At 35.9% G+C, this 21475-nt stretch overlaps 1 protein-coding gene across 1 annotated transcript in view; it reads left to right on the plus strand.

Annotated features, from left to right (window-relative positions):
• The window catches only part of IPO11 (importin 11), a 215564-nt gene that overhangs the window by 122900 nt on the left and 71189 nt on the right, over positions 1 to 21475 (plus strand). The window contains exons 25-27 of the mRNA XM_029217487.1: positions 5906 to 6001; positions 6331 to 6444; positions 19847 to 19968. Of these exons, the coding sequence (XP_029073320.1) occupies positions 5906 to 6001; positions 6331 to 6444; positions 19847 to 19968 (332 nt within the window). The remainder of the gene's footprint in view (positions 1 to 5905; positions 6002 to 6330; positions 6445 to 19846; positions 19969 to 21475) is intronic.

The following is a 21475-nucleotide window of genomic DNA, read 5'->3' on the forward strand; positions in this document are numbered from 1 at the left end:
ATATGTATGTTCCTATTCCCATTTTCTATATTGTTTTGGGTTCGTTATTATAGGCCTTTTCCTTCTCTTGTGTTTCTTGTCTAGAGAAGTTCCTTTAGCATTTGTTGTAGAGCTGGTTTGGTGGTGCTGAACTCTCAGCTTTTGCTTGTCTGTAAAGGTTTTAATTTCTCCATCAAATCTGAATGAGATCCTTGCTGGGTAGAGTAATCTTGGTTGCAGGTTTTTCTCCTTCATCACTTTCAGTATGTCCTGCCACTCCCTTCTGGCTTGTAGGGTTTCTCCTGAGAGATCAGCTGTTAACCTTATGGGGATTCCCTTGTGTGTTATTTGTTGTTTTTCCCTTGCTGCTTTTAATATGCTTTCTTTGTATTTAATTTTTGACAGTTTGATTAATATGTGTCTTGGTGTGTTTCTCCTTGGATTTATCCTGTATGGGACTCTCTGTGCTTCCTGGACTTGATTAACTATTTCGTTTCCCATATTAGGGAAGTTTTCAACTATAATCTCTTCAAATATTTTCTCAGTCCCTTTCTCTTCTTCTTCTGGAACCCCTATAATTCGAATGTTGGTGCGTTTAATGTTGTCCCAGAGGTCTCTGAGACTGTCCTCAGTTCTTTTCATTCTTTTTTCCTTATTCTGCTCTGCAGTAGTTATTTCCACTATTTTATCTTCCAGGTCACTTATCCGTTTTTCTGCCTCCGTTATTCTGCTATTGATCCCATCTAGAGTACTTTTAATTTCATTTATTGCGTTGTTCATCATTGCTTGTTTCATCTTTATTTCTTCTAGGTCCTTGTTAACTGTTTCTTGCATTTTGTCCATTCTACTTCCAAGATTTCGGATCATCTTTACTATCATTATTCTGAATTCTTTTTCAGGTAGACTGCCTATTTCCTCTTCATTTGTTAGGTCTGGTGGGTTTTTATCTTGCTCCTTCATCTGCTTTGTGTTTTTCTGTCTTCTCATTTTGCTTATCTTACTGTGTTTGGGGTCTCCTTTTTGCAGGCTGCACGTTCGTAGTTCCCGTTGTTTTTGATGTCTGTCTCCAGTGGCTAAGGTTGTTTCAGTGGGTTGTGTAGGCTTCCTGGTGGAGGGGACTAGTGCCTGTGTTGTGGTGGATGAGGCTGGATCTTGTCTCTCTAGTGGGCAGGTTCACGTCTGGTGGTGTGTTTTGGGGTGTCTGTGGCCTTATTATGATTTTAGGCAGCCTCTCTGCTAATGGGTGGGGTTGTGTTCCTGTGTTGCTAGTTGTTTGGCATAGGTTGTCCAGCACTGTGGCTTGCTGGTCGTTGAGTGAAGCTGGGTGCTGGTGTTAAGATGGAGGTCTCTGGGAGATTTCCGCCGTTTAATATTATGTGGAGCTGGGAGGTCTCTTGTTGACCAGTGTCCTGAAGTTGGCTCTCCTACCTCAGAGGCAGAGCCCTGACTCCTGGCTGGAGCACCAAGAGCCTTTCATCCACACGGCTCAGAATAAAAGGGAGAAAAAGTAGAGAGAATTAGTAGAAGTATGAGGAAAGAAAGAAGGAAAGGAGGAAAGGAAGGAAGGAAGAAAGAAGCAAAGAAGGAAAGAAAGGAGGGAGGGAGGGAGGAAGGAAGGAAGGAAGGAGGGAAAGAAGGAAAAAAGACAAAGAAGATACAGTAAAAATAAAATAAAGTATAATATAGTTATTGAATTAAAAATATTTAGAAAAAAAAAGAAAAGGGACGGATAGAACCTTAGGACAAATGTTGGAAGCAAAGCTATACAGAGAAAATCTTACACAGAAGCATACACATACACCTTCACAAAAAGAGGTAAAGGGGGAAAAATCATAAATCTTGCTCTCAGAGACCACCTCCTCAATTTGGGGTGATTCGTTGTCTAAAGGAGGGAAGGAAGGAAGGAAAGAAAGAAAGAACGAAGGTAAAGTATAATAAAGTTATTACAATTAAAATTAATTATTAAGAAAAAAATTTAAAAAAAAACCATGGACGGATAGAACCCTAGGACAAATGGTGGAAGCAAGAGTATACAGACAAGATCTCACACAGAAGCATACACGTACACATTCACAAAAAGAGGAGAAGGGAAAAAAATCATAGATCTTGCTCTCAAAGTCCACCTCCTCAATTTGGGATCATTCCTTGTCTATTCAGGTATTCCACAGATGCAGGGTACATCAAGTTGATTGTGGAGCTTTAATCCGCTGCTTCTGAGGCTGCTGGGAGAGATTTCCCTTTCTCTTCTTTGTTCTCACAGCTCACAGGAGCTCAGCTTTGGATTTGGCCCTGCCTCTGCGTGTAGGTCGCTGGAGGGCGTCTGTTTTTTGCCCAGACACGACGGGGTTAAAGAAGCCGCTGATTTGGGGGCTCCGGCTCACTCAGGCCGGGGGTGGGGGGGGGGAAGGAGGGGCACTGCGTGCGGGGCGGGCCTGCGGCGTCAGAGGCGGCGTGACGTTGCGGCAGAGGCCGGCGTGACGTTGCTCCAGCCTGAGGCCCGCCGTGCGTTCTCCCAGGGAAGTTGTCCCTGGATCTCGGGAACCCGGCAGTGGCGGGCTGCACAGGCTCCGCGGAAGAGGGGTGTGGAGAGTGACCTGTGCTCGCACACAGGCCCCTTGGTGGCGTTAGCAGCAGCCTTAGCGTCTCCTGCCCCTCTCTGGGGTTTGCGCTTTTAGCCGCGGCTCGCGCCCGTCTCTGGGGTTCGAGCTTTTAGCCGCGGCTCGCGCCCGTCTCTGGAGTTCCTTTAAGCAGCGTTCTTAATCCCCTCTCCTCGCGCACCAGGAAACAAAGAGGGAAGAAAAAGTCTCTTGCCTCTTCGGCAGGTGCAGGCTTTTCCCCGAAATCCCTCCCGGCTAGTCGTGGTGCACTAACCCCTTCAGGCTATGTTCATGCCGCCAACCCCGGTCCTCTCCCTGCACTCCGTCCAAAGCCAAAACCGGAGCCTCAGGTCGCAGCCCCGCCCGCCCCAGCGGGTGAGCAGACAAGCCTCTCGGGCTGGTGAGTGCCGGTCGGCACCGATCCTCTGTGTGGGAATCTCCCCGCTTTGCCCTCCGCACCCGTCGCTGTGCACTACTACGCGGTCCCGAAGCTCCCCCCTCCGCCTCCCGCAGTCTCCGCCCGCGGAGGGGCTTCCTAGTGTGTGGAAACTTTTCCTCCTTCACAGCTCCCTCCCACTGGTGCAGGAGCCGTCCTTATTCTTTTGTCTCTGTTTTTTCTTTTTTTCTTTTGCCCTACCCAGGTACATGGGGAGTTTCTTGCCTTTTGGGAGGTCTGAGGTCTTCTGCCAGCGTTCAGTAGGTGTTCTGTAGGAGTTGTTCCACGTGTAGATGTATTTCTGGTGTATCCGTGGGGAGGAAGGCGATCTCCGCGTCTTACTCTTCCGCCATCTTCAAGGTCCCCCCGAAGCCTCACTATTATTAACGGCATCACGATTGTACCCACTGACCAAACGTGAAAACTAGGAGTAATCCCAGACTTCTTCACCTCTGGTCAGCTGTTCAATTGGTTTTTTATATCTGATCAGCTCTGCTTTCTGATTTTCTCTTGATTCTGATCCACAGTCCTTGCCTCCAAGTCTGATAGTGGCATTTTCCTGCATAATTTTTCAGAAAGGATCTCATTGTTTCTATGGTTCCTAACTTTTTGAATACAAAGACTCCATTTTAGTTCTGAAATAAGTGAATCCTTTACATACTGTACCTTTATATATAAAGAAAGTGCATAATGACAGCTGGATTTTATTGAATCGTACGTTTCAGTGAATTTACATTTTAAAAGTCATAATCTTAAATATGTGATTACTTTTCCTTTTCTGTACAAACTTCTGTAATCTTTGGAGTTAATAATTTTTTTAGTGTAATTTTTTAAGTGCACTGAGTTCTCTGCCACTTGTCTCTGTTCAATATGTTCAGACACATTGACCCATAAGGATTTTATTACTTTAATTTTCTTGAAGAAGTCTCTTTCAGAGCCATGCTAACTCCCCCACCTTGCTCCCCCTCCCCAAGCTTGTAGCTTCTTTTTCTTTTTCCTAGTGTTCTGAAATTTTACAGTGGTGTACCTTGATTTAGGGTTTTTTAAATTAATAGTACCAGGCACTCCTGGGCCCTTTTAGTCTGGAAAGTCTCTCTTTTAGACCCTTTAAAGAAAATACACTGTCTTCTCCTGGCGTGGGGGAAGGTCAGTTGCCCAAATATGCAGATTAGGGAATATCTGGCAATTTGTTTCCTAAGTAGACCTCCAACCTGTCTTATTTTTAGCTTTTCCTTTACCCTCCTTTTCAAAGATGTATGGCTCTGCTAATTCCTGTGGTTTTTGGTGGGAAGAGGTAGGGAGAAGATACATCTGATGTGCATCGAGTTGCTCTCAGCTTTCTCTATTGTAACCTTAGATTTCAGCTTTCTCTCATCTGATAAGTCAGTTACCTCTTGAATTTCTTTGTACCTTCCAGTATTCATCTCTCGTTCCTTTTGTCCTTTAAAAATTATTCACCCTCCCTTTAAAATCTTTTTATATAAGTTTAGTGGGGTTTTAGGAGGGAATGAAGTTATAGTGTGTCTAACAATCAGCAGATGGCCTTGCTTTCCATTCATAGATAAAATGTCTGGTGACATCTGCCTCTGGGTAGCTTATCTACACCTTCCCCTTCTATTCCAAATCTAATTTTTTGACAAAGTAAACCTTATTGAGGTCAGATTTAATCATGTTCTGAGTCTCATCATCTCCTGTTGCTTTTAATCAGGAACTGTGATATCTTTTATCCTATATTTCTTATTAGATAGCATGGTGTTCGGCCCACAGTAAAAGTTATTGTATTTTTAGACTTTTCTTTGCACATTCCTTTTACTTCTTGCACAAAATTAGAGGATGTTGTCATTCATTGTACTGTTTGCTTACCTTGAGAATGTTTTGAAATGCACGAGGTGTATTTGTTGCTGTGTTGGGAGCATGCCATTGGCACATAATGAACAGAGATCAGAGATGCTAAAAACCCCTCGATAGGTGGAATAGTCCTGCACAGTAAACACTTGTCCCACTCAGAATGCCAATAGTCAGTCTTGAGAAACATTGCTGGACATTTTAAGGGAAACCTGGCTCTGCCTTGAGACTGGTACTTGCCCACAACCCTCTCAAATGGTGTCTGCTTTCATTCTTACCCTGCAAGCAGTGGGGCTAGAAGTATGGACATTTCTTCTTGGACCTCACTGCTGCTTTCTGACCACTGCCTTCCTCACTCCGCCCCTCTCTCCCCAGCCCTGGAACAAACAAACAAACAAATCCCGCCCCAGTTTGAATTTCATGCTGCCTGTCTTTGTTATAGAGGGAGCCCATCTCACTCAGATAAAAGTAATTTATGTTTCAAATTTTCATCTGTAACAATGTGCATGGTTAATAATCTGTGTGATTGTATTATAAATAAAATAAGATTATTTCTCGTTTAGTAAATATGCAGTATATATGCAACATGCCCTTTTCCATCCAATTTATGGATAAATTTAAATGTAGACTTATTTTTGGATAGTGAGTGTAGTTGTTACTGATTTCCCTTTTCACTATTAAAATACTTTTGAAGTGCCTTTTATTGCCTCAATAAGACATTAAACATTATAAAACATTAAACAGACATTAACGTTTTATAAGGGTTATTTATTTAAAATGCAAAGATAAGAAGTACATTAACAACATATCTGTTATCAAAATGGGATTAATTATAATTCTATGTAAGATGTATAACTCTAAATATTACATACTTAAAATCGAATTGTAATTTTTAATGGATTATCTTATAAAAGTGTGTCTAGGATATTGAATACTTCATGTACTTGTATATATGTGATATTTAATACATTGTTTTCTTTACCTGTGTTTTGCATAAAGCAGTGACTTGCATTATTAAGCATTACCAATGTGTCATTTTGGTTTTTAGGTTGTGGAAAATGCCCTTAAAGTGAACCCAGTATTAAGCCCGCAAATGTTTCAACCAATTCTACCCTGTGTTTTCAGAGGTATTATAGAAGGGGAGGTAAGATTTTTCTTAAGCTTCTAAAGTTAGTATTGGATTCTAGGGTTCTATTTTAATTATTTTCCTTATTCATTGGAAAATTATTTCTTCTTCACATATATAATCCATATAACTATGTACATAATACATATATATTACCTTGTATGACATATATTTAGTTAGAACTCAGGCAATATTGGTGTTCATTCTAAAGAAGCAGTTCATTCTAAGAAGCATTCTAAAGAAGAATATTGTTATTTCATATCCCTGTTGATTGTTACTTTTTGTCAATGATTGTTTATATTTGTACCATAACACAGTTTTACATATGCTGTATTTTAATTGTACAGAGGTATCCTGTAGTGATGTCAACGTATCTCGGCGTTATGGGTCGAGTCCTGCTACAAAACACTAGTTTCTTTTCCTCACTACTTAATGAGATGGCACATAAATTTAATCAGGAGGTAAGAATCAATTTACTTAAATTGAAGGAGGTCTTTATTCAAATAAAGATTGGAAATAATTTTGTGAAATAATGAGTCTATAAAAGTCTTGTAGTATTTAAACTTTATTTATTTCCCTGAATCAAATTTTATTATGTTCAAGAATACGGAATGAAATAGTACATAGTTGAGTCATTCATAGAATTACTTTCAACAAACAGATGATATTGAAATAAATATTTTTGTTATTTTAAACCTTTAATAAGTTGTATTGATACTATAATTTGGGAGAAGGAGAAAGAAACCTGTGAATGGCAGTTGAAACTTAAATTTTGTTCTCTCTCAAAATAGGCAATTTTATTCTGCTTAGCCATAGGATAGAATTTTGATTTGTTATGGTTGCCGCTTTTGTTAACTCATACATAAAATGAAACAGGAATACTTTACATATAATCATGTACTACCTTTGTTTCATTTCCTTAATGAACTTGTTCTTAATGCCATGCAATGAGCTTCTGTCATCATTATTGTGGGAAATGACTTTTTCAGCAGAAGCTTATTAAAAATATACTGTAACAAACCAACCACCTGAGTAAGTAAGGAATAGGTTATTAAGTGAGTTGGTTACTTGAGACTACATACATTATATTAAAATATGGTTTTTATGTCTTAAGTCATTAATCTATTAAGATTTATAAAATGTAGAAGGTGGAATGTGCTTGACTGATCTCTAGAATGGAGGGGCAGTTTGTGAAAGCTTTTGGTTTGTGGCTGAAATAGGTATTACCATTTCCACTTTTAACGAAAATCCAGAGTAAGGAAGTGTGAACTGTAGAATGTATATAGTTTTTCCAGAATTAGACTAATGTAATTAAAGAATCTAGACTTTATTTTGATGAATAGGCAGGACAGATTTTTCATTAGCTTCATTAAATTTAACTGTGATGGAATAATGTTAAAAGTTTAAAGAGTTTATTCACTTGAGTTCAGCAAAATCTGTTGAGTGGTTTTAATAATAACAATATATTTAACAATATAAATTTTATGTATTATTTTAATTCCTCACAACAACCCAATGGATAATAATATTTTTATTTCCATCTCACACCTGAGAAATCTGAGGCTTGGAGAGATTTAGTGACTTGGTCAAGTTTGCAAAGCTAGCAAATGATGGAATTGATATGCAGACCCCAGCAACCTCACTTCAGAGCTGATATCTCAGCGACCACATTCTGCTGCCTCCTATACATCCTGCAATAGGCACTTCTCCACTAGACACTGGAGACACCTGGTTTGACAAGCCGATAGTATTCTTTTAAGGGAGAGAGTACTTACACAGGCAATTTTGTAATATTATTATAAATACTATGTTAGAGTTTTGTCCATCGTGCTGTGGGAAGAGAAAGAAAAGCTGTCTACTCTGTTAAATTTTTTTGTCCAATTTTTTTTCTTGTGATAAAATACACATAGCATAAAATTTACTATCTTATCTGTTTTTAAGTGTGCAGGTCAGTGGTATTAAATATATTCACAGTGTACAATCATCACCACCATGCTTCTCCATAACTCTTTCAGACTTGTAAAACTTGAACCTCTATATCCATTAAAGAATAACTCCCCATTACCCTCTCCCTGTAGCCGCTGGAAACACCATTTTACTTTCTATGTGATTTTGACTACTCTAAGGTACCTCATATAAGTTGAATCATACTGTATTTGTCTTTTTGTGACTAACATATCACTTAGCATAATATCCTGAAAGTTCATCATGTTGTAGGATATGTCAGAATTTCCTTCTTTTTTAAGGCTGAATAATATTCCATGGTATATATTTATCACACTCTACTTATCCATTCATCAGTCAGTGTACACTTGAGTTGCTTCCACATTTTAGCTACAGTGAATAAAGCTGCTATGAACATGGGTACTCAGATATCTATTTGTGACCCGCTTTCAATTCTTTTGGGTATATATCCAGAAGTGGAATTGCTGGATCATGTTGTAATTCTATTTTTAAGTTTTTAAGGAACCACCATACTATTTTCCACATAGCTCCACCATTTAAAATTCCCATCCACAGTGCACAAGGGTTCCAGTTTCTCCATATCCTTTCCAACATTTGTTTTTGTTTTTGATAGTGTCCACTTTAATGGGTATGAAGTCGTATTGTAATTTTGATTTGCATTTCCCTAATGATTAGTGGTGTTGAGCATGTTTTCATGTGTTCATTAGCCATTTGTGTATCTTATTTGGAGAAATGTCTAAGTCTTTTGCCCTTTTTTTTTTTTTTTTTGCGGTACGCAGGCCTCTCACTGTTGTGGCCTCTCCCTTTGCGGAGCACAGGCTCCGGACGTGCAGGTTCAGCGGCCATGGCTCATGGGCCCAGCCGCTCCGCGGCATGTGGGATCCTCCTGGAGCGGGGCACAAACCCGTGTCCCCTGCATCAGCAGGTGGACTCTCAACCACTGCGCCACCAGGGAAGCCCTTTTGCCCATTTTTGAATCCGTTTTTCTGTTGTTGAGTTTTAGGGTTAATTATGTATTCTGTATGTTAATCTCTTATCAGATATATGATTTATAAATATTTTTACAAGTTTTGTGGGTTGCCGTTTTACTATGTTGATAGTATCTTTTGATGCACAAAATTTTTTAATTTTCAAGAAGTTCAGTATGTCTTAATTTTTTCCTTTTATTGCTTATGCCTTTGGTGCCATATCCAAGAAATCACTGCCAAATTCAGTGTAGTGAAGCTTTTGTACTGTTTTTTTGTTTACGAGTTTTATAGTTTAGGTCTTACCTTTAGTTCTTTGACCCCCCCTTTTTTTTTTCCAATTGAAGTATAGTTGGTTTACAATATTATATTAGTTTCAGGTGTACAGCATAGTGATTCATTATTTTTTTACAGATTATACTCCACTAAATGTTATTATAAGATAATGGCTATAATGCCCTGTGCTATACAGTGTGTCCTTGTTATTTATCTCTGACCCATTTTAAGTTGAATTTTGTATATGGTATGAGTTGAGGGTCCAGCTTCATTCTTTTGCATGTGGCTTTTCAGTTTTTACAGTGCCATTTGTTGAAAAGAGTGTCCTTTCCCCATTGAATGATCTTGGCACTCTTGTCAAAAGTCATTTGACCATTATAGGCAAGGGTTTATTTGTGAGCTCCGTATCCTGTTCCATGTCTATATGTCTATCTTTGTATGATTATCACATAATTTTGATTACTAAAGCTTTGTAAGGCATGTTGAAATCCAAAAGTGTGAATGCTCTGGCTTTTTTTCATATTTTGGGTGATAGTTTCGTCTATTCAGGGTCCCTTGAGATTCTATATGAATTTTAGGATGGGTTTTTCTATTTCTGCAAAAAGTGTCATTGGGATTTCGACAGAGCTTGCATTGAAATTGTAGATTGCTTTGAGTAGTATTGACATCTTAATATTAAGTCTTGCAGTCCATGAACATGGGATGTATTTCCATTTATTTATGTCTTAATAAGGAGTGTTTTATATTTTTCATTATACAAGTCTTTCACCTCCTTGGTTAAATTAATTCCTAAGCATTTTATTCTTTTTGATGGTAATAAAATAGAATTGTTTTTGTAATTTCTTTTTTAGATTGTTCATTGCTCATGTATAGAAGTGCAACTGATTTTTGTTGACTTTGTATTCTGCTGCTTTGCTGAGTTCATATTTTCTAACAGTTTTTTTGGAGGAATCTTTGGGATTTTCTACATAAAAGAACATATGATCTGGAAACACAATTTTGTTTCTTCCTTCCCAGTTTTGATGCATTTTATTTCTTTTGCTTGCCTAATTGTTCTGGCTAGAACTTCCAGTACTGTGTTAAATAGAAGTGGTGAAATTTGGCATCCTTGTTTTGTTCCTGATATTAAAGGATGAGATCTTCTCAGTCTTTTGTCATTCAGTCTGATGTTCATCATGGGTTTTCATATATGGCATTTATTATGTTGAGATATTTTCTCCCTATTCCTAATTTATTCACTGTTTTTATCATGAAAGGGTATTGAATTTTGTTACATGCTTTTCTATATCTATCAAGGTGATCATGGTTTTTTTATCCTTTATTCTGTTAATGTGGTGTGTTATCTTGATTGATTTTCATATGTTGAATCATCCTTCCATTCCTGGAATAAATCTCATTTGGTTATGGTGTATCATCTTTTTAATATGTTGCTGAATTCTGTTTACTAGTACTTTGTTGAAGATTTTTGTATTAGTGTTTGTAAGAGACACTGATCTGTAGCTTTTCTTTTTTGTATTATCTTTGTTGGGCTTTATTACCAGGATCATGCTGGCCTCATAGAATGAGTTAGGATGTGTTCCCTCCTCTTTGATTTTTAAAATTGAAATTTTAAAAATATTGTAATAAGTCCCTGCTAACTAGAAAATAGTATAATAATAACCTTGATAAATGCTGTAAATAATTAATAGTATAAATTTTACTATGAAGCAGTTTATCATTTTTTTTCTTTTGATGTGGACCATTTTTAAAGTCTTTATTGAATTTGTTAAAATACTGCCTCTGTTTTATGTTTTGGTTTTTTGGCTGCGAGGCATGTGGGATCTTAACTTCCCGACCAGGGATGAACCCACACCCCCTGCATTGGAAGGCGAAGTCTTAACCACTGGACCACCAGGGAAGTCCCTATCATTTCTGTTTTGTAAATAAATCTTTTGAATGTGCAGGAGTACAATGAAGAAATTATGTTAATAATAAATTGCAGTGTAGAACATCTTCTGATATGTTGAAGAATTTAGAACGATCTGGAACCTCTTGAAACTTTAGGACTCGGTGCAAAGTAAAAGTAATCTTTATTTCTGGAATGAAAAATATTTTTATTATTTCAGCAAAATATAGTGATTTGTTATTGCTTAATGATATAAACTTTGGATGCAAAGGTGCTTAAGAATTGTATCATTAGAAGTTGAAGGTTCTAAATACATTTCATCAGAATGTCAGTCATGTTCTATTAATGTTTCTGGCAAAGTAAAGAATTTTTGCAGCAGTCAGTGAGGAAAAAAATTAAGGGAACATCATGAATTTATGTTAGATAATAAAGTGATTGAAATAATAAAGTTTTTCCACTGTCGGAGTGAACAAAAACATTTGGAAAAGTACCATCAGCATTTAAAAAATTCTATCAACTATGCAGTTTTAATACAGTATCTTAAGACATGAAATATTTAATAGAAATTTCAAAAAATTAATATTTATGGGACTATCATTATATTCTAAATTTGTCTTTCACTTGCTAGCTAACATGTATTTACTGAAATGAGAAAACAGCTTTTTGAAATATTTATATAGATTACTTAAAATGAGAAATTCATGAGTTTGAAGATATTTAATGATGTTTATTGAACTCATATAGCTAGGTGAAACAATATTTGAAATAATAAATTTGGTGTTTAAGAAAAATATTTCAGTAAGAAATATTTAACTGAAAACCTCATTGCCAGTGTCTCTCTAGGGAGAAGTTGTATATAGTTTCAGTCAAAACTAAAAAAACATTTTCCACGTATTTGGTTCTAAGTCACTAAATTTAATCATATGCAATGAGGGATGTAAATCAAATCAGAAAGCTTTTCTTAATAAATTTCATGTTTACTATCATATTGATTAAGCATCAGAGAAACATAAATAATATACCTGCAAATCAGGAATTGAATTATGAAATTGGAAGAATATTAACCCTGCAGTTTTACTTTTTCTTTTCATTTCTCCCTCATATGTACTAATGCTGTTAAGCAAATGTTGATAGTTTTCTTGCAATATATGAAAGCTGAGATGTTCAAAACTACTCTTTGATGTAGTCAAATCCTAAACATGTGTCAACATTTCCACAAATAGTTTTGGACACATCACCAGATCATTTCTTCAAAGAAGTACTTGACACAAAAAAATTAACTCGGAATGAATCATTGATCAAAAAAACTAAAACTATAAAAGCTTCCAGAAGAAAACATAGGAAAAAGATATCAATTTATTTTATACACATGCACATGAAACAGTAATTTCTAAATCATTTGCTGATAGTTAAAAATTGTAAATATGATTCTTTATTTGATGCTGCTGACACTAGCTGAATAATACTCTAGTTTGAGTCAAGATTTTACATAAAAACATGACATCAAATATTTTCAGCAATTTCCTCCCTAAGTATTAGTCACTAGGCAACCTGTAGTCTCAAAAAGTAGTAATTTGTCTTAATGTTCCTAGTCATGAATCACCTCTCATCTATTAAATTAAGTGCAGTTCTATTCAGCGCTTTTCTAGCTCTTCTAAATGCTGTTTGGGATACTTCGAGGTATTTAGACTTCATCCAAAAGTCATATTTGTTTATCCAAAAGTCATATTAATTGGTTTAATTTTATTTCATTTTCAGTGAGCTGAGCTTTACAACCATCATTAGCCAAGTTTAGGATACAGTAAATGAAAGAACCTAAAGATTCAATATATTTTTCATCTGTCATCAAAAAGGGGGGCGGTCACATAATTACACAATTTTTCTTATAATTAATACTTTGTTTTGGTTGAATGATAGTTCACATTTCTTAATTTTCCTAATATCTTTCACTTTCATAATTTTTTCTTTTATATGGTCAATTACAAAAAAGTGATTTAACGTATCTATCACAGATCTCTCAGCTTTAATATCCAAAATATTTGCAGTAGAATGAGCAGAATTCTAACAGATTTAATATATCAATACTTCCATTCATTATGATACTGGGAGCCCTACCAGTGCAACAAGGCAATAAAAAGACAAATAAAAGCATACAGATAGGAAAGGAATAAGTAAAACTGACTCACTTTGCAAACAACATGATTGTATATTACAATCTCCAGTAAAACTAGTACTAAATTTACTAAGGTCATGGGTTACTTGGTCAATATGTAAAAAACAATTTTATTTCTCTTCACTACCAGTGAACAACTGGAAACTGAAATTCTCAAAACACGATTTACAATAACATTCAAACCTAGAAATATTTAGGATACAGTTAACAAAATGTGTGTAAGACAGGTACAGTAAAAACTACTAAACATTGCTGAGAACATTAAAAAACATCTCAGTAAATGTATATGTATGCTCATGGATTAGATGATTCATTATTGCTAAGATAAAAATTTTCCCTAAAAATTTTTTTTTTGGTAGAAATTGGCAGGCTAATTCTAAAATTTATATAGAAATGTAATGGACCTAGAATAGCCAAACCTTCTTTAAACAAGAACAAATTTGAAGAATATATAATACTATCTGATTTCAAGACCTATTATAAACCTATATATACTAACCAAGAAAGTGGGATAGCATGAAAATAAACATTTAGGTCAATGAAACAGAAGTGAGTTGGAAAATAGGTGCACACATTAATGGTCGGTTTATTTTTGACAAATGTACCAAGGAAATTTAATGCAAAAAAGACAAGTCTTTTATTTATTTATTTATTTTATTTTATTTATTTTTTTTGGCTGCGTTGGGTGTTAGTTGCGGCACGTGGGGTCTTCCTTGAGGCCGCTTGCGGGATCTTTCATTGTGGCGCGGGCTTCTCTCTAGTTGTGGCATGTGGGTTTTCTTTCTCTGGTTGTGGCGCGTGGGCTCTGTAGTTGCAGCACGCGGGCTCTCGTTGAGGTGTGCAAGCTCAGTAGTTGTGGCACGCAAGCTCAGTTGTTGTGGCGCGCGGGCTTAGTTGCCTCATGGCATGTGGGATCTTAGTTCCCTGACCAGGGATCGAACCCGAGTCCCCTGCATTGGAAGGCAGATTCTTTACTACTGGACCACCAGGAAAGTCCAGAAAAAGACAAGTCTTTTAGATGAATCAAGGTAGATTGACCTATAACATGCAAACATATATGTGTATACATATGTATTTATTTATGTGTATATGTGTGTAACTATATACGTGTTTTATATTTGTATAACATAAACCTCATTGGAGGGCACAGTAACTTCCTGTTTTGGTTTTAGGTGACACGCTCATTCACACATTCCTTGAAATTCTTCCCTTCTTTAGGTTCCAGGACACTGTAAGTTAATTTCCCATTGATTTCCTTCTTGGTCTCATGGGTTTCACTTCCTAGTAAACCATAAGCATTTTCTAAGACTTAGTCACTGACTCTGCTTATCTCCAGCCACAGTCACTCCTTTAAGGGAGGCCAACTCTGACCTTTTCCTTACAATCCAGTCCCAGTATCTTTACGTCAGGGTCTTCTTTCTTCTTTGAGCACTCAGTGTCCTCTGACATTTCTTCTTTTGTGTGTCCATTATGCTTAATCTGTATTTCTCTCTCATTTGTTCAAAAGTTTTCTCATCTTTTATTGTAGAACAGCTCTCTCACCTCCATCCTTTTTTCCTGTGGCCTTAGTTTATTTAAGGGCCTGGGCCAGTTATCTCAAAGAACTTTGAGCCCTGTCCTGGTATCATTTAACTTATTCCTTCATCCCCTGTATTTTTGTAAGCCATGTTAAATCCATCTTCTTTTCACCTCCATTGCTGCTGCCATAGCCCAAGTGCTTTTCTCGTGACTGGAATATTACCATAACCTCTAATATTGGACTTCCTCCAGTCCCTCTTCTACAGGTCAGCTGAATGGTCTTGCAGATTGAATTACAGAATTGCTTACTTGCTTGTCTTCTCCATTTGACTGTGAACTGCAAGGTCACAAAGCTAGGAGATGGTAGAGTTGGGGAGATGCACCATATTTTTCTTTTCATGGCTTCATCTGTATATAGGGGTACATACCTCAGTTGGTGATGAAAGTTCTGGAGGCTCAGAAGTCCAAGATCAGGGTGCCAGCGTGGTTGGATTCTGCCATTTCCTGAATTGTAACCTGCTGACCTTTCACTGAGTCCTCATGTGGTGGAAAGGCAGAAATTATTAAAATGGTTTGATAACGATTTGTGCTACATAGCTTGTTAGACAGTGTTAAAATATCAATTTGTATAAAAAATAAGAAAGATTATATTAAAAATTTTTAATTTATAGTTACTTTCTGATTTTTAAATATTTTCATTTTACTTCAAGTGATTGTTAGTAGCAGCATGATTTGAATCTGGAAATGAGTCACCTAGCATAGTATGTATTTGCATGAATGGAGAAGATCTGAAAATATAGCTTTACTTGTTATTAGACCTTAAAGGAAATTTGCCTCTGTGCTATCCTGTGCTTAACACCATCTTTCTACCCAAAATAATATGCTTTGCTAATCCAGGGCAGACTAACTAATGGATAGTTCTTTAGGTGCTGTGCATTTAAGAGTCATCATGTGATCGATCAACTATACTCCAATATAAAGTCAAAATTAAATTTAAAAATAAATAAAGTCATGTGGAAAATTTTCTGAAATGTCCTATGTTTCCCTATTATCGCAAATGTCTTAGGTTTACATTTAAAAAAATACACGAGAGTAGGCCACCACCTCCATTGTGTTAAACATCAAAATATACAGAAATAATGACCTGTGGCTGGTGCTGTTACTATTTCAACCCTTTGACAATATGAAGGATTGAAGAGAGATGTTATAGATTCAGACTTATTTCTCTCACTGTATTTAGAGCACTGGTTTTTCATGGAACACTTCTTTTTTCACTTTTCAATGTGAAGAAGAAATGTTTTTCACAAAGAATTTGACCAAAAATTGTCAATCCATCATGTTTGAGTCTAGAGATTACGGAAATGAAAGAGAATGAAATATTATTGTAGTTCAAATGGCTACTTTTGACTGTGAGCACAGTTTTAAAGAACATCGGAATCAAATAGAACAAGGAAAATGAGATCCAGTAAATCCAGATAGCTTTGAAGCAAGCAAGGATTTTGCAGAAAGGTTTGTCTCTTCTAAACACTTGAAAACAGTTGTCAGATAGTAGAGAAAACCAAGTTAATTAAGAGTGATTTAATATCTTTAGGAAGGAAGTTGGGTTCATTGCAGAAGTCACCATTAGAACAGTTCCACCTCTAAGCATTTGCTAGTCAGAGTCTTTCAGAGTCATTTTTTATATTGAATGAAGAAAACTTTTTAGACTGATAACGTAATTTAGAATTTAGAGCCTTAGGGTATTGAAGAATGGTACTTTTGCTGTAGGGAAATTTGCTAGAAAACGACAGTATTTGTAGGCCCTTTTTCTCTTTAGGCTTCCTCTTTCTTCTGAGGGATAGCATCTATCTTGGTTTAAACAAGTGTTGTGGAATTCAGGATGGGAAAACAGGCTTTTGGGATGAGGGTGTTTCGCCATTCAGCGTCCTGATTTTTATTTAAGTCATCTGTTTAATTTGTTTCTCACCTTGCCTTCCCCCTGTTCTTGATGCCTTGAGTTGGAGCTTCTTGGATTTTATTTTTGCAGATACTGTATCTTTGGACTCCTTTATGAGTGGGGAAAGCAATCTAGAAGGTTCTAATTGTTCTTTATACTGATTCCCAGCTAGTTTTCCTGTTTTGAGCTCTGTGCCTCACCTCTGTCTTCTTTGTGGCCTGATGATTGCAAGGTTCTGAAAACCAAGTCTGTTTGCATTAGATTATTATTCCTCTGGCAGGCAGTTTGGTTCCAGGCTTTTCTGTTCGGCCAAGTCACTTACCACTCTTTCATTCACCTGCCATCTTCCAAAAACTCGTAGCCATCTTTACCCATGTAGTTTCTCCTCTTTTATAGACCCTGGGGGGTTATTTGTTTGCTTTTTATATTTCTTTACTCTCATTTTAGTGGGATTTCAGAGGGAGCCAGCAAATGCATATGTTCAAAGCTAAAATTGTTTTCACAATGTCAATATGCTTCTAGGGTAAATAACTTTTTTATAAAGATGCAATAAGGTGTGTGCAGCTGCGTAATTGGAGTAATATTATCTGTTTATCTTTCTATAAAACTAAGACTGAACTCAACTATTCCTTAAGTATTTCCTTGTTTTCTAGAAACATTGTCATCTTACTCTTTCTGGCAATATCCCTTAATTTAGACTTTATAAATTTGGGGGGAGGAGTGAAACATTTTGTTAACTTCAGTTCTACAAGGTAAGAAGATGACTTTCCTCAGGACCTGCTACTTTGATTATAAGACTTTTTCTTTAATCAGTCCTAAGTGTTTGACTTGAAACAGCACACATCTTCCTAATACTAGAGAGACTGAAGGTACTTTTTTGTTTCCACACAATGAATGATGTTTCATGAAATTTTATGTAAAAATGACATTTTATTGCTTGAATAGCAACTGGTATGAAGGTTAGACTAAGAAGATAACATTTGGAGAGAGAAATAAAAAAAGATCTCCATTTGCATAAACATTATTCTGTTCCTACAGGGAATATAATTATATAAAATTAATTATTATAGACAACATTTATAACTCATATTCTTTAAAGTTGTAAAAATGATGGAACCAGTCAGAAATAAAATTCTGTCTTTCTACAGTAGATATTTATTTAATCGTGATATCTTCAGCATGATCTGCCAGGGTAGATTTTGGCATACATTATCAAAGAAATATCATCTTTTTATTATGCTGCTTAAGAAATACCTTGATTTTAGAAATTAGTTCTCTGAAATACTGCAGAATTCTTTTTTTGCTTTATGATTTGCTATAAATGGTCATCAACATATGTTACAGTTGTCTTGTTTCTATGTTTTGTTATGTGCTGTTGTTAAATATTTTTATAATAGAGGAAATAAATGTAAGTTATAAGTAAATAAAATTAGACCATAGAGATACTTGTCTTTGCTGATTGCATCTTCATTTCAACCACATATATTACTATAGCTTTAGTTGTATATATTACATTTTAATAACTGGATATTTGCTTTTGTATGGTTATGCTTTATTTTTTAAATCTTGCTTACTAGATACTAATTGCAGTAAGTCTATAAAATATCTGAGCCATTTGTTTCCAAATTAAGTACAAATTGAAGACACATGGTATAAATCAGCAGTTACTGGACTGTATTGCTTCATTGTGCCCTTAATATGTTAGTAATATTTTCACAATGCCTCTAGGCCAAAAGAAATATAAATAGCTAACTGTTCCTTTTATTAAGTAGTTAGATCCAAACAAATTAATTTGTATTCACGTCCTAATAACTTAGTATCTATTGAAAATTATACACAGAAATCTAAATAATAATATCTTTATTTCATTCTTAAATAAACACAATTACTGATTAATGGAATGTGTATGCCTATTGGGCAACACCCAAGTTCTTAAACCTTAGAATCATGTTGGATACCTCCACTTTCATCTTCTGTTCTACCTTGATTTTTTGGTAGTACTTTGCAAAGATATGAAGTCATCAAAAGGAGTGTAATGTTAAAACTGGGAACTATCTTGAACTAGTAGTTTTTGCAGTATCTGACGGATGTCGTTAGGTTTCTCTGAATAATTTTAAATATTTTGTGAGTTTACTGTGGCATCTTGGGATGCACACAGTTTGGGGAACTCAAGTATAAATAATTGCCTTAAACTAATAAGTGTTTCCTTGACTGTTTATTATTTTTCAGAATGTGTTGGAAAAAAAATGTGTTGAAACATTTTTTGGAAACAAATGTAGAAGCACAAAAGTAGGAAAGTATGGGAATTCAAGGTTGATCTTATATTACTAAAATCCATGAAGTACAGATTCTGATATTAAATGCATTCTTTAAAAGGTGCAAGAAGTGTACAGGTGTTTATAAGCAAACCCTGGGACCCACTTTCAGTCTACATGATGAGTACACTTGGTCCTGTTTTACTTTATAGATTCTAACTGTATCAGTTAGGGGTTTTCAGAAAAATAGAACCAGTTCTGTGTATATGGAAAGAGAGAGAGAGAGATTGAGAGAATATACACATGTAGAGGTGCACATACACGGGAAGGGGGTTGGATTTTAAGGAATTGGCTCATATGATTGCAGGGACTAGCAATTTCTAATTTTGTAGGGCAGGCTGCAAATGAAAACTCAGGCAGGATTTATGTGTTACAGTCTTGAGGCAGGGTTTCTTCTTTCTAGGAAACCTTAGTTTTTGCTCTTAAGGCTTTGAACTGATTGAATGAAGCCTAACCCCACATTATCTAGGGTAATCTCCTTTACTTAAAGTCAGCTCATTGTAAATGTTAATCTTATCTGCAAAATACTTTCATGGCAACATCTAGACTAGCATTTGACCAAACAACTGGACCCTTAGCCTAGATGAATTGAATAAGTCTCTTTGGCTCTCAGAGATAATTGGCTCTCAAGATTAATTAGAGTCATTTTCTGGTTTTGCTCAAATTATTTTTTTCCAGCTCAAGGCTTGCCCCAAATTCTTATATTCCAATTCTCTGGTTTGCTGGAATTAAACTTTAGCCATTCCTTATGAGGTTTTAGCCTTTAACAGTACTTATCCACAAGTAAATAGCATTTCAGATATTTGAGATGCCTCCTGGTCTTTTTTCAGATGGACCAGCTTTTGGGAAATATGATTGAAATGTGGGTTGATCGCATGGACAATATTACCCAGCCTGAAAGAAGAAAACTTTCGGCTTTGGCTTTGCTTTCTCTTCTGCCATCTGATAATAGGTGAGGAAATGTTTTCTTAAAATTTGTTTTGTTAAAGCATCAAAATGTTAGCACTGTTTTGGCCATTGGTATTGCTGTGTGTTGCTGGGCAGTGCTGTTTTATGCATATGTATGCTAATTTTGTTAGATAATGATGTGGCAAGTGTTGGTCTAGATCTAAAAAGATGTGCATGGAGTGGTGGGCACTGCTATTTAACTTGGTTATGTTCATTTTACCAATTTCATTTTTGTCTGAATTCCCAATTTTTAAAATAACCAGATTTTGTTAGACTTATTTTAGGTCCTATTTTTATATGAATATATTAAATATATAATATTTCAATGTCAGTAGCACTTCATAAAATATATTATCCTCTTGGTAATTCAAAAGTTTGTTACATAATTTTGTTGTTATTTATTTTGGATTATCTCTAAAGAAGCTTACAAGTTATTGTTTTCTCCTTTCTTAGATGAAGTCATTATATTATACTTTACAGTAAAGCTTTGTTAAAATTCTCATTTCCAAAAGCAAATACAAAATGCTTTGATTTTGGATGTTTTTCGAAGAGTATCTTGGTTTTGTTTTTTTTTTTTTGGCCTTTATCCCTGTTTTTGTTTGGCATTATATGCTTTTTTGGGGCTACTTTTAATTTTAAAGGCATAAAAGCAGGCCTTTTAAGACTTGATACTGTGTGAGAAGAATGATATATCTTTTTGTCTTAGGGAATTTTTAGAGCACATTTATCCTAGTGATAAATTAGTGAAATAAGTGCAGTTAGCTTTAGAAATTCTTCTAAAAAATTTATTATTTATTTCTTGTATGGTAATTTGGATTAAGAACACAGGTAATTGTTTAGTCCTAACACCATAACAATAGATAATAATTTTTGAGCACTTACTGTTACCCAAAAACCGGGTTTGCCTCTTGGTGGGTATGGAGCCAAAAGGTAGAACCAAGTCAAAGACTGGGAGAAGGAAGGATTTATTACTTGCAACAAGTAAGAAGAGCACTGGGGATCTTTCCCAATGGAGTGTTTCCATGAACAGCAAAATTTGGGAAGTTTTAAGCTAAGGGTACATGCATATTTGTGAAGGTGCTTGGGTGTTTGACAGAGTCCAAGCTTTGGTTGATTGAAGTCATGGGGGTCAGTGAAGGTCATCATCATCCCTTATGTTCCAGTTGATCTGGAGGTTGAGTGGCTAGGAGGTTTAAATTCTGCAGAACTGCTCAAGAGTGCTTCATGCTAGTCTTTACTATTGAAACAGAACTGTGAGTTTTTACAACTAATTTGTTATCTTTGCTCTTGCTACTTCTCTTGCTTGATAACAGTTTGTTCTTTTGTTTCCTTAAGATCATTATTACCAAGTGCTGCTCAAGGTTAAGCATTGTGGCCAGGCTTAAATCACAGAATGACTTAGGGCAAAAATGGCTTCTCTTATGTCAAAGCCATGCCTGATTCTCTTTCTCTGGGGACCCCCTACCTTATATGCTTACATTATCATATGCCTTATATTTTGCTGAGTACTT

This window comes from Monodon monoceros, unplaced genomic scaffold (genome assembly GCF_005190385.1).
Source record: "Monodon monoceros isolate NGI ecotype Baffin Bay Population unplaced genomic scaffold, NGI_Narwhal_1 Super_Scaffold_12, whole genome shotgun sequence".
In the NCBI taxonomy this organism is placed as follows: Eukaryota; Metazoa; Chordata; class Mammalia; order Artiodactyla; family Monodontidae; genus Monodon; species Monodon monoceros.